Below are 14,504 nucleotides of genomic sequence, written 5' to 3' on the forward strand. Positions count from 1 at the left end.
GATGAGATAAAGCAACTTTAAGCAGAATTTGATAAGAAACTCAAGCATTATTTTAATACTTTTTGCTCTGTTTACTAATAGCCATGCTAAAAGGATTGTCAGAGTTTGTCTGCACATTCAGTTTAAAGATGTATGAGCAAACTTAAAGCTTTTTTTACAACTTTTAGGTATTTTATCTAAATCATAAACTACTCGTAAATTATATGTTAAATAGTGAATAAATTTATTAAAAATTCTAAAGAGTGGATAGCTGTAATACTTAAAAAAATATTTAAGATTGTTTAAATATTTATCTCATTTACAAATTTAAATTCAAAAAAGGTTTTTACGACACCTAGCAATAAAATTCTGAACTACATAGCTATGTATTTTCACAATCATACATTTTATGATAATTGTTGTAGTTTAATTTTGACTTTCTTGGCAACTTCTTGTATCTAATGGCTAAACACGTTGGAGAAAAGTGGCGAATTAGGGAAGTAAAATAAAAAAGCTTCCCTGAAATCATGATTTATTAAGTACTGCAATAATTAAACCTAAAAACTACTAATCTTCTCTAAATATTACAACTTACAAACTTTTTTAATCATTTAAAATATGGGTAATTTCTCCCAAAGTGCCTTGTAGAGCACAGAGCCCCACCATTTCCCTACCATTAATGTAAAGCAAATTGAAAACGATCAAAGGGGCACTAGTCCTTTTGTTATAGCAAAGGTAACCAAAAAAAAATTAAAAAGGAGGGGAACAGTGCTTGATAGGCAACTTTGTGGTAAAGCCCCAATATGTGCTTTTTTATGCTTATTTTAATTTGATCTTCAATTAGAATTTTATATTTTAGGGTTATTTTTTTTCAAAGAGAAGCTTTTCTATAATTAGGATTGGTCAGTCCATAGGCATGTTAGAATTGTCCTATCATTTTAAAACTTTGCAGGTGATTCCTGTAGTAGGTATGATTTAGCAAGCGTAGCAACTCCATAATCGTTACCAGAATGTCCGTATGTCCATTTTAAACATGGACAAATTTTTATGTGATTCCTGTGACAACAAAGTACATTATTATAAGCGAAGCAACTCTATAATCATGTCCCAGAAATGTGAGTCCATAAACATTATCCTTTATCAAGCAGTATTTACTTACAATTTTGCTTCGACTCATATACATTTATATTCTGATTATTCAGTTCTGACATTCTACAAGTGTTAATGTCCATTTGTCCTACTGTTTCAGAGCTTTGTTCTCATAGATGGTGTCATCCTTGTTTAATAAGTAATGAACAATGAATTTAATTTTAAGCTTTATGCATAAGTTAGATTATTTTCTAATTATTTTCAATTTTTCTGTAAAGATCCAATTCGTTAGGGTTGAATTTGTCCAATTTCTTTTTTAAAAGATTTATATAGTGAGATATTTTTTAGTTATTGAATCATTTTGAAACTTTTGCTTTAACCTGCCTCGAGGGGTTAATCAAGGTGTTAATCAAAGTGATTTTGATTAAAAATTTGTTGAAATATTTTGTTTTTGTTTGTAAACAGTTACAAATATCATGAATAAGAAAAAAATGTAAAGATTTTAATTTCAGGAAGTATTATAAAATATTTTTTAAATCTCCCTAATTCTAAATTGTTTAGTAAGAAGCCTTTGTTTTGATTCTAAAAACAGACGGTTAATGAGGTGAGGTTTGGTGATAGCTTATGATTTATACTTTCTGAATTGAACAATACTACAAAATACAAGTATGTTGCACCTTCTCTTTTGCTCTGTACCCTATAAGGTTTTCAAAGTAGGTTTCGTGATTTTCCTAGAATTGTTGACCAGAAAGACTATCCTTTGTCCTTGGGATGTATGATCTAATATACAAACATGCTATAATTATAGAGGATCTGCCTATAATGAATAAAAAAAATTACATCATCAGATTCAATAGACATTCTTCTGACTTCTTCGGGTTCTTGCTGGTTCATCCATTGATGTGGATCTGAAATATAATTTTAAGAACATCCTATATTTTGAAACTAGTTGCTTCGCTCCTAACCATTAAGTAATTTTATGGGTGGATTAGTATTTTTTCTAAATGGTGTCATAACCCCATCCCCCCTCCCCTTCCGGATGATAGCAAAAAAAGATAGTGTGTTAAACTTTCCAGAAATACAATACATACACAAACACATTATTTAACAGAATAGGATAGTTGAATGTATGTCTGTTTATACAGATTTGTTCACACAATAACACGAGACAATGACGAAATTGCATAAATATAGTCACCCCCTATTTGAGAATGACATTGCTATAGTAATAAAATATAAATAAGCTTACTTTTCTTTGCTGCCAGTTGCTGAGCAACTTTAACTTTTCTGAGACCCGAGTTTTGAAGGAAAAAAGGTAGATGTACCATATTCCTTAAATAATTTAACTTTGAAATTGCATTATGAATAAATTGCAAAGTTTTTTTAAATGTCAACTAAAAACATCTCTAAGATAAAACATGAATTTTTATATTTTTTAACACTAAAACAAGGATTATATTTTATGTTGACTAATTTTACGAACTTAGACTTTAAAATAGCATTTGACTGTTAACCGTTTTGACAGCTAGCTAAAAATAGCTAATATTGATGGACTAGAACCGGCTTTGCTTAAAAATCATGTATGTCATCGTATTAAAGACAATTTTCCACGAATGGTAAAATAGCATATCCAGTTTAACTTTTATAATTTTTCATTTTAAAATCCGCTGAAAGAGCTCTATGATACGATGCGATAGATAATAATTATTAACATCTAATAAAAAATCACCTGAGATATGCATTTCCTCCAATAGACGTGTCTACAAATACTTGATTTAAATTCAATTCAATAGCCTGAAATATAATTCATTATTTGTCATATAAACAGTTTTTTTAAGCTATTAAGAACTATTTATTAGTGTAATAATTTTTTATTTAATACTAGAGGCTGCGCCCCTCAGAAACTATGGACTCTTAAAGGGGGCAAAAAAAAGCCTAAAACCATCCAAAGGCTTAAATCCTAAAAGAAAATAGCCTAAAACCATCCCGGAACCTATGAAATGCTTCCCTAAAAGAGTTAACTCAATCAGTTCAGAAGTTATTAAAATCTTGAGCTTTACACCAAAAATCCTTACTACTTTATATAATACCACTAGCGGCTACGCCCCTAGAGGCCTCTAGTGGCACTTTAAATGTTTTTGTTTGTTAAATTTAATTTTTTATGTACGATACCACCTTATTTGACGTTGAAGTCTCCCCCTAGGGGGGGATTTTTTTGTTTTTGGGGGGGTTAGGGGTGTCCCACCCCTCAAGAAAATATCTTAAAACCACCACAGGACCAGTAGGTATATTCCCTGAAGAGTAGAGCCCATTCGTTTCAGTGGTTACCGAGATCTTAAGCTTCAGACGGACAGACAGACGGACAGACGGACAGACGGACAGACAGACATCGTTCTACTTTGTATTATAGATAGAGTGATCAACACAGTTTAATTAAATATGTTATTTTTATTTGATAAGTCCAATACACAGTGTTTCATGTTAAAAACCATCTTCAGTTGGTTATAAATAAAAAGACATGATGCTTTAATGAGCATAGGATGGTTCTTTTAAGGAATGGCTATGTGAAATAGGTCGTTTGAATCAATTAAGTCAGGGACCAGATGCTAATTGGTGTACTAGCGAATATCATAAGTGTAGTTTTACAGACAACCAACACTTAATTTACATAAAATGTGTTTGGTAATGAGTTGCACATGAATATGGGTCAAGACTTCCCCTTACACTTAGTTTTCTAATTTGTAATGTCTTTATTTATGACGAAGTTAAACCAATATTTAAACCCGATAACTTTGAGATTTATTTTAAAGTTACTGACCTTAATAATGACATGAGGATCAATGGCAAGAATGATAATGAACGGATTGCCTTGGTTGGAGAACAGGTTGTGAACTGTGTCAAGAACTGTTAAAATCTTTCTCTGTTCCACGCTGTCCAAACCATCAACTATCTGAATATTAAAATTTAGGTTAAGACTTAAATCAATGAAATAGCATGAAACTGTCCTAGGATCTATCTAAAGCTTTCCTATAACCTAAACTTAATCCAAGGATCTAAAGAGATAAGACAATGGGCGATAAAATGATGTACATCCCTAATGATGATACACAAAAATACCCCTTTTGTAGATTAAAATTATTAGTTAAAACTCAAATTAAAGAACCAAACAATCACAGTTGAATAAAAGTCCCTAATGTTGTTAAGCCAACGAAAACGAAAAAGTTATGAAAAACTTTGTGGACTAGTGTAATAAACACCCAAATGTCCCCTCCCTCGCTGACTTTTTCGGTTTATATTTAGTTTTTAAAATCTTACCACAATGAGTCTTGATTGTTGGCCAGAAAAGGCGTCCAGAGTTTTGACCATCTGTTGGAGCAGGTTTACCTCATTCTTAACTGCTTGGAGATAACCTACATAAGCATTTGACGGATTTATTTTTCAACATTTTAGAGGATTTTTAAAAAATAAATTTTAAAAATTGGATGAATTAATTTACAGTTGATCTAACTTATTATAAACTTTTCATCTTTAGGATGTTGATTATTTGTTTAATATGAAAATATTTGTTGTAACTTCAATAAAAAATAAATTTTTTACCCACCTTCAGATTGAACAATATCATGTTTCGCCACAGATCTTTGTAAATGTCGTCTTGATGAGAGTAGAAGAGAGGTGAATACTTGTCCAATTGTGTAAATATTTGAGATTACCATCAATACTAAATAGAAAATAAATTAAACACAATTTTTTTATTTAATACTATCAGGAACTTGAGAGAAAGGAAGGGAGGTAATCCAAGCTCCACCTTAAATTTTAGTGCTAAAAATAACTGTAATTTTTATTTTCCACGAACGATTTTTCTTAAAAGAGTGAAGAAACCCTCCCCCAAAATAGTTAAAAACCTTCCCTGGAAATGTAGTAAGCCTCACAACCTAGGTTAGGTTTATGGTAGTCCCACATGGATTGTTAAGCTTTATGTTGAGTTAGAAAAAGGAATTTTTTATTGATTAAAATCTATGTATACAAGTTTTAATTTCCTCCAATATAAAAGATAATTTAATTATTTTAGCTAACGAACTTGCAGGTTAGACGGATGTAGATATTTGGCCATACCTTATCAAAACATTAGGCACTCTGTTAAAAAAAATTAAAAGTGAAATTTTTTGTAAACAAGTCTTATTATATGGTAAAAACAAAACTTACATAGAACAACACCAAGTAGAATAGCCAGGATGAGTAGTACTTTGTTGATATGTTGGTGTTCTAAATATTGGGGGGAAGATAGGAGTGTAGATTGATTTGCCTGCCATTGTCCTTTGTCTGCCTGATTTAAGGTTGTATAACCTGTCACATATTCCATGTCATCATATAAAACTAAAATAAAAATGATATTGGAGATCTGCTAGTTTGATTGATTGATTGATTAGCCATTAGTTTGGACCCAAGTAGTCATGGAGTAGGCTGAGACACTTTTGTATAGCCACTAGGGCTATCAAGCTCCACGTTCAAGCACATTATGACTTGACCCGCTATCTCATGAGAGCTACTCATTATTACCTCACCCTCGCCGAGTATGGCAGGTGTCCCAAATTAAGTCACCGTAATGAATGAAGCTCTCCGTAGAGGAGCTTGCGATAAGAGTAGTACTGATATTATGTACTTGACTATTAAGTATCCAAACTTACTCAATAATCCCCTTCTTACACAACCAGGGGAAGTTGCGTGAATGTATTCAACTGAGAAATTCGAGTTTCCACATGGGGACTAGAACTCGAACTCTCATCACCGTAACTCAGTGCGTTACCACTGAGCTACGACGCCCCTTTAGATCTGCTAGTAATAGTATTTCCAGTAGTTATGGCTTCGGATCCTATTCATTTCCGACGGACTAGAATCGGTTCGGTTCCATATTGAAATACGGTAAATGAAAATTTTCAACGAAAAGATAATGAAAATCAAAGAATAAATGAATACCAGGACCAAAATCTAGGAATTATTTATTTTGTTTTGTGGCGTCTGGGCTTTGGTTCTTGTGGGCTAATAAAACAGGAAATTTACTTTATTTTTTTTAAATTAAAAACTTACATCTGACTTTGACTATAACAATGATGACCTCAAATGCAAGAAGAACAAAACTGTAATATTTAATTATCATATATTTTATGTTTTTAGAGGCGAGGCTACTCTAAAAGTCGCCTAAGTCTGAAGTCTGTAAGATCACATAAAACTCAACACAACCTAAACTTTTTGAAGCTCTTTATATAGTGCTTATAAAAAAGGGATAAATTTAAAAACTTTTGGCCAAAAGACGTTATATTAGAACAAGGGACTATTATAATGACGTTATTCGGGCCAAAAGTTTTCAAATTTATCTCCTTTTTTAAAGGCACTATGAAAAGCTTCAAACTTTATCCACATTTTTGTACTCCTTTACTCACATTATGTCCTGAAAATTTGTTTATTTTTATGTTCCATGAAAAATTGCTAATGATAATTTCCTAAAGACATAGATAGCAGCATAGGGTATGCAACATAGTTTTCTCAATCTTTGTGCTGAAGTTGACTTCACTGGCCGAGGTCTAAATATTGTAATGATAATTAATATTGGTGTATATTTCGATATTTTTGTACGTCCGTCCGTAACGGTTGGCTCTTTTAGTTAGAATTGTCCTATAGAATTTAAACTTTGTATGACAATTCCTTTAACAGTTAGGTACGATTTAGGAAGCGTGGCAACTCTATAATCATTACCAGAAAGTCCGTACGTTCATTTAAAACATGATTTTTACTTTTTTATTATCCTATTCATTTGATTTTTGGGTAATGATTCTCGGAAATCAAGGTACATTAATATAAGTGAAGCATCTCAATTATCAAATCCAAAAAAGGTGAAAGTATGTCCGTTCATGCAATTTTTCAACAATTTTAGGTACAATTTTGTTAAGACTTACAATTTATTCTTCTGCTTTTTAAGTTCTGACTCCTACAAGAGTTATTGTTTTTTATCCTTGCTTCTGATTTTGAAACTTCGCTTTTATTGATGTTGTCATATAGGGTAGGGACGGAGTTTATTTTAATGTGATGTATCATTTTTGTAACATTATTAATCTAGAATTATTACCTAAAAGCTCTGAAGAGCCTGGTGGAAAAAGTTCCATAGTTGCTCTCTAGTGCATCATAAAGGCTTCCTACAATTTTCAAAGTATTTTCTCGTATTCATTCGAATCCGGTGGATAGGAACCGGTTCTCATCCATACGAAAAAACTATGTCTAGCATCGTATTACATCTAGTTTTCTACGAATATAGAAATGTACAATTATAAGATTAAAACCAGTTTTTTTTAGCCGGTGCCTCAGGCACAACGGGGCTAAAAAAAACTAGTTTTAATCTTATAATTGTACATTCTATATCCGCGGAAAGCCGTTTATAATACGATACGAGAAATAACTATTATTAAATTTATTAATATTCATAATTCAAAATTTTATTAAGTATTATTAAAAAGATCAGATATAATCGAAAGATAATATAGAGCTTTTGATTTTAATACTGGCCAACTATCAATTTTCGAAAGGAATAAGACAATGGACGATAAATTACTACAACTCCATGATTAAAAACAAAATTATCCGTTGTGTAGATTAATATTATTGATATACTAGTTCAAATACTACTACTAGTTTGCAACTGACTAATCAATATTCAATTTAAGTACAAAAAGTTTAGAAACAACGAATAAGATAACGTGTGTATAAAATTCTGGGAACCAGTGCAATTTGAAATCAAATGTCCCCACCCTTTCTTCCTAACATTTATTTAAAACTCCACTTAAACAAATAAGTTTTTGATTACTTTGCTAAAGTCCCAAAGACAATAATAACCAAACCTTTTTACCTATTATTTGTACGACAGAATTTTCAGCTCCAGCGGATGTATTAACTTTACTGGAGTCAGTGAAAAATAGCTTCAATGGCATAGCTTTCTCTTGACGGTTTAGCCAATCTGGACCTAAAGAAAACAATTTAATTAGTGTACTAAAGCTACTCTATAAATTGTACGTAATAAATAAGTTTTTTTACAACAATTTTCGCCCTTTCTCCTTCCTCTTTTGAAAACTGGGAGAAATAATATGATTTAAAATTTATATATAAATTAAAAATCTATATTTATAGCTACAAATGCTTGTTATAATTTAAAGCTCAACAGCTGCGCGTCAGCCGCCAGTAAGCCTCAGGGAAATCAACCTTTCACAATTTTAAAAACGGCAATCCCTTAAAAAATATTTCAAGCATCCAATTGGGTTTAAATTTGAGCCTTAGTATTGGCTGACGCGCGTCTCCCAAGCCCTGTTATATTTCAGTAAAAAAATAATTCTGACTGTCATAAATTTCTTTTTGCGTGATATTGTTCATAGTTAACAACAAAGATAGTTCGTTATAAGTTATTTGATTGGGGGCAAAATAGATTTTTTACCACCTTTAAAAATGATTTACCTGGAGGATGACAGAAGACGACATTGATTAAAAGTTTAAGCTCATTGAATCTTTTAGCCAGGAATACGTTGAGATCATACAGGGATAACAAATCTGTTTTGTGCGTTCCTTTCCTGCAGTTAACAATTCAGAGATTTTTTTGATAATCCTATTAAAAAGAAATAGGATGTCTTCTATCTGTACAGAAGAATCTTGTAACTGATAAACCAATATGATTCTCCTTTACAATGTACCTTCTTAAAGGTCCTGAAAATGTTTATTTTGGGGTAAGTTGTCACCAAGCTTCTAAGAAATACCACGGCCCTAGAAAATCCTCACAAAACAAAGCAAAAGATAGAAAAGCAAAGAAATAGGAAGATATCAACTACAAAGAAGTACGATGTCTCTCTGTTCTTCCGTCCATCCATCTGTCTGAAGCATTAAAGAATATTTTCCTTAAGGTGATTTTTATGGAGGGGGGGGGGGGGAGGCGGAGGTTTAAGTTATTCTCTTTGGGTTCCAAGCGTTACGAATTATTATGTTTTTTAAAACGTAATTCTTTAACCCTTATGAAAATAAGATATCCTATAATATAAAGTAGTAAGCGTTTTTTGTTTGTCCCGAAGGATCTCGCTAACCGCTTAACTGATATTGTTCTCCTTTACAGTGAAGCTTCTTATAGGTCCTGGGAAGGTTTTAAACTATTTTTAGGGAGGGTGTCTTGACCCCCCTCAAAAAAAAAAATTTTCCTATAATATAAAGTAGTAAGCGTTTTTTGTTTGTCCCGAAGGATCTTGCTAACCGCTGAACTGATATTGTTCTCCTTTACAGTGAAGCTTCTTATAGGCCCTGGGAAGGTTTTAAACTATTTTTTTTTAAATCTTTTGAAACTCAAATTTAAAATGAGATGAGGTCGACTTTTCCCCATCCTACATTAAGTGCCCCTAGAGGCTTCTAGGGGCATAGCCGATAGTGACTAATAAGGATATACACAGCAGGAAGTAATTATGCCATTTTTTAAAAAAAGTGGATGTAGGTAAATCTATAACAAATATAGAATAGCATAAGAATAAATTATAACATTGACGTGGACAATTTTTCTCAGCTATAATATATTATCTTTTATAAATCTCTGAAAGTTTCCTAATAGCAAAGAGGAAGGCATAGAAAAACAGGAATAGCGCGGGTATAGAGATCAAACCTAAACAAAATATTTATTTTTTCACAAAAAAATAAAAACATATTAGTGTTAATGAACAACAAATAATAAGTAAAGTTTACTATGTAATTAAGAGCATTGAATTCTAACGTTTACTTTTACCATTAGAGCATATAAGAAAATACCATTAAAGTAAGTGTTAATTTACTTTAAATTAAGGAGTCCTAAACGTCGGAAAGGACAAACTATGTCTAGCACCGAATTATATTCAGCTTTCTACGAATATAAAAATGCACAATAATAAGATTAAAACCAGTTTTTTTAGCCGGTGCCTTCGGCACCTCGGGTCTAAAGAAACTAGTTTTAATCTTATAATTGTACACTCTATATCCGCGGACAGCCGTTTATAATACGATGCGAGAAATAACTATTCTGTCTTTTTATTGACTATGCTTATATACAAGTAACATGATGTTTATCTGTCTGTGGATCACGCTTACCGCTAGAGGATTCTAGGGCGTAGCTTACATAGAAAAACAAAATCCTTATAATAAAGTAACAAGATGTCTGTTTGTGTGTTTGTCTGTGTGTATGTTTGTATCGAAGGATCTCGCTAAAAGCTCAACCGATCGGGTTCTCCTTAACAGGGTAGCTTCTCATGGGTCCCGGGAAGGTTTATAGCTATTTTGGGGGGGGGGTACCACCACCCTCCCAAGAGAAATCACAAAAAATCGATTTTTTTTACGCTAGAAATTTCAACGAAAGAGGTACCGTAGAGACTTGAACGCAACATTGGTAGGTATCTAAGAGACATGAACCAAAAAAAAACATTTGAAGTGCCACTAGAGGCCTCTAGGGGCGTAGCCGTTAGTAAACTAAATAGTGATTAACCAAAAAAATGGAATACCTACCATACATGTTATTACTACCACTCACATATCATTTTCGAAAAGTATATACTTTCCGGAAGCCAATCTTTATGAGGAAGGTATTTTTAGAAAGGGGAAAATGTGTAGAAAACACCCATGTAAATTAGAAAATCCGCAGAAATCATTTTTAAAAGTTATTGGCAAACATTTGCAATGTTAATTTGCAAAATTAATTTTATGCCCTAAATGACATATTCTGAAATAAATCTTTTATGAAAGTTTATTATCTTTGAGTTTAGGACATGCTTAAGATGTAAAAAATATTTTCAGTGTTACTTTTTTCGCCCTACATGTGAAAAAAGGCATTTCTCACATTTTATTATAGAAAATTGCATATAAACAAAATAATTATTTTTTTCTACAGTCAACACAAAAATTGGCATAAAATCTTTCATTTTAAATGTAAAAGTCAGATAAAGAATCCTTTTTAGAGCAAATATAGTGCAAAAAGTAACCAAGACGTTTTAGCAAAGTATGAATATCTAATGAAATAGATACTTTTAAATTTTGATATACATATCAGATAAAAATATATAAACAAGGATGACAACATCCATAAGTAGCGAAGCACAAAAAATTGTAGATGGGAATACGTACAGGTAGATTTAAAAGGTTTTTACTAAAATCAAGAATAGATTTATTGGATAAAATAAATATGAAACCTTGTTTTATTTTGTATGATGACGATGGTCAAAGTAAATTATATTAAAGATGCTCATAACAATTGGAAAAATTATTTTGATACTGATATCCCATAAAAGTTTGAAAATTGGATCAAAATAAACAAAGATATTAGGAAATATGTAAAACATATAAAAATAGCCAAAAACCTGATAAAAGGCAGTCTGGCCGCCATGGTTGTTTTCTTAAAACGACAAAAAATTTAATTTTTAAAATCGGACCATATACACTGAAGATATGGAAAAAAGTGTTAAATATTTTTGTAAAAAGCCTAAAACCTGCCAAAAAGGCAGTCTGGCCGTCATGGTTATTTCCTTTAAAGACAGGAAATTTAATTTTGATATCTACAACTGAAAAAAATTTGAAAATCGGACTATAAACACTGAAGATATGGAGAAAAATGTTAAAAATATAAAAAAACAGCCTAAAACCTGCTGAAAAGGCAGTCTGGCTGTCATGGTTGTCATCTTTAAAAGACGGGAAATTTAATTTTGATATCTATAACTGAAAAAATTTTGAAAATCGGACCATACACTGAAGATATGGAGAAAAATGTGAAAAATATAAAAATAGCCTAAAACCTGCTAAAAAGGCAGTCTGGCCTTCATGATTGTTTCTTTAAACGACAGGAAATTTAATTTTGATATCTGTAACTGAAAAAATTTTGAAAATCGGACCATAAACACTGAAGATATGGAGAAAAATGTGAAAAATATAAAAATAGCCTAAAACCTGCTAAAAAACGGTCCGACCGCAAATGATGTTTTATAGTCAATTGTGCTCCTTAATAATGGGAATGTTATCAAAAAATTTCAGCATTCTATCTTTTATAGGAGCTGAGTAAATCCCATTTCCCCCATAGCGTTACGGACGGACGGACTGACTGACGGACGGACGGACTGACTGACGGACGGACAAAGTGAATTATAGAGTAGCTTCACTACTAAAAAAGAGATAAAAAACTATAAAACAAGGTATATTTTTTTTTCACTCTGTCACTGAATAAAGAGCACTTTTAGGTTTGATTTTAACCAATGCAGCACTTAAACACTCATTTTTCAAGGTAAATAAACAAAATAAATGCAATTATACAATTAAGTCAGTTTAATAATACTGTAAGCCTTTTTGTAGCAATTTTTTTGTTGTTGAAATTATTCTTTATTTCTATGATAAATTGTATTAAAATCTAATGATTTGAAAATTCGTAATTTAGAACTTCATTTTTACACTGTTTTGACATATAAATTACAAAGAAAAAGATTAAATCTTCATAAACTATTTCCCCTTTTATATTTTAGTCTGGTAGAATTCATAATTACAAATAACATTTCTTGAGCATATATATGTTTTATTGAAATTAATTATAAGAATGTAAAACATTTTTTGATTGATTTAATATTAACAATTCACCTAACATTTTGTTATTTTACTTTTTTTTAAAACTCTTTTATTCTTATTAATAATTCTATTTAACACAAAAAGCTCATAGGGAGTTGATAACCTTTATTTCTTGCTTTGTATTCTAATCAGGTATTTTATTTGACTAAATTTTTTAAAACTATACAGCATGCATGTTTGTGTCAGTTATGAAGACATTACGGGTTTTTATGTACAAAAAGTTGTTTTAAAGCAAGAAAAAAAAATATAGTCTTTCTAGTAACTAATATACAATTTCGTAGTTTTATATATGTCTGTATTTTGGTTTCTAAAAAAGTACTATACCAACAAACATGCATGCCTGAAAATTAGTTTCAATATTCATATTAAACAGGAAAAAGAAACTAAGTTGTCGTTATAATTATTGTTTGTTATTTTTGGTGTAAGGTTTTTTTTTAATGAAACTTTTTTGGATCTCGTGAATTCGATTTCTGCGGATTTTCTGGTTGCCAGAAATGAAATCTACGCATCTTTTTTAGCTAGATAGCATTTGTCTGGTTAAGATTGGATTTAAAATTCTTTGGTTGGTTAAATTCAATAAGTGTGCACTACCACTGCACTGTAGAAAGAATACTCACCATACATGTTATTACTACCACTACCACTGAAGAAAGAATACTCACCATACATGTTATTACTACCACTACCACTGAAGAACGAATACTCACCATACATGTTATTACTACCACTACCACTGAAGAACGAATACTCACCATACATGTTACCACTACCACTGAAGAAAGAATACTCACAATACATGTTATTACTACCACTACCACTGAAGAAAGAATACTCACAATACATGTTATTACTACCACTACCACTGAAGAAAGAATACTCACCATACATGTTATTACTACCACTACCACTGAAGAAAGAATACTCACCATACATGTTATTACTACCACTACCATTGAAGAAAGAATACTAACCATACATGTTATTACTACCACTACCACTGAAGAAAGAATACTCACCATACATGTTATTACTACCACTACCACTGAAGAAAGAATACTCACCATACATGTTATTACTACCACTACCACTGAAGAAAGAATACTCACCATACATGTTATTACTACCACTACCACTGAAGAAAGAATACTCACCATACATGTTGTTAATACCATTACCACTGAAGAAAGAATACTCACCATACATGTTATTACTACAACAACCACTGAAGAAAGAATACTCACCATACATGTTATTACTACCACTACCACTGAAGAAAGAATACTCACCATACATGTTATTACTACCACTACCACTGAAGAAAGAATACTCACCATACATGTTATTACTACCACTACCACTGAAGAAAGAATACTCACCATACATGTTATTACTACCACTACCACTGAAGAAAGAATACTCACCATACATGTTATTACTACCACTACCACTGAAGAAAGAATACTCACCATACATGTTATTACTACCACTACCACTGAAGAAAGAATACTCACCATACATGTTATTACTACCACTACCACTGAAGAAAGAATACTCACCATACATGTTATTACTACCACTACCACTGAAGAAAGAATACTCACCATACATGTTATTACTACCACTACCACTGAAGAAAGAATACTCACCATACATGTTATTACTACCACTACCACTGAAGAAAGAATACTCACCATACATGTTATTACTACCACTACCACTGAAGAAAGAATACTCACCATACATGTTATTACTACCACTACCACTGAAGAAAGAATACTCACCATACATGTTATTAC

At 31.6% G+C, this 14,504-nt stretch overlaps 1 protein-coding gene across 1 annotated transcript in view; it reads right to left on the reverse strand.

Annotated features, from left to right (window-relative positions):
* Window positions 1-14,504, reverse strand: part of Arms (Ankyrin repeat-rich membrane spanning) — a 67,201-nt gene that overhangs the window by 12,774 nt on the left and 39,923 nt on the right. The window contains exons 23-35 of the mRNA XM_080163380.1: window positions 9,681-9,742; window positions 8,563-8,671; window positions 7,964-8,077; window positions 7,190-7,256; window positions 6,567-6,647; window positions 6,154-6,203; window positions 5,272-5,442; window positions 4,670-4,786; window positions 4,384-4,478; window positions 3,887-4,018; window positions 2,798-2,862; window positions 2,318-2,400; window positions 1,909-1,976 (exon numbers count right to left, since the gene is read on the reverse strand). Of these exons, the coding sequence (XP_080019506.1) occupies window positions 1,909-1,976; window positions 2,318-2,400; window positions 2,798-2,862; window positions 3,887-4,018; window positions 4,384-4,478; window positions 4,670-4,786; window positions 5,272-5,442; window positions 6,154-6,203; window positions 6,567-6,647; window positions 7,190-7,256; window positions 7,964-8,077; window positions 8,563-8,671; window positions 9,681-9,742 (1,214 nt within the window). The remainder of the gene's footprint in view (window positions 1-1,908; window positions 1,977-2,317; window positions 2,401-2,797; window positions 2,863-3,886; window positions 4,019-4,383; window positions 4,479-4,669; window positions 4,787-5,271; window positions 5,443-6,153; window positions 6,204-6,566; window positions 6,648-7,189; window positions 7,257-7,963; window positions 8,078-8,562; window positions 8,672-9,680; window positions 9,743-14,504) is intronic.

Source organism: Acartia tonsa, chromosome 6 (assembly GCF_053477335.1).
Source record: "Acartia tonsa isolate MP-2025a chromosome 6, ASM5347733v1, whole genome shotgun sequence".
NCBI classification, from domain to species: domain Eukaryota; kingdom Metazoa; phylum Arthropoda; class Copepoda; order Calanoida; family Acartiidae; genus Acartia; species Acartia tonsa.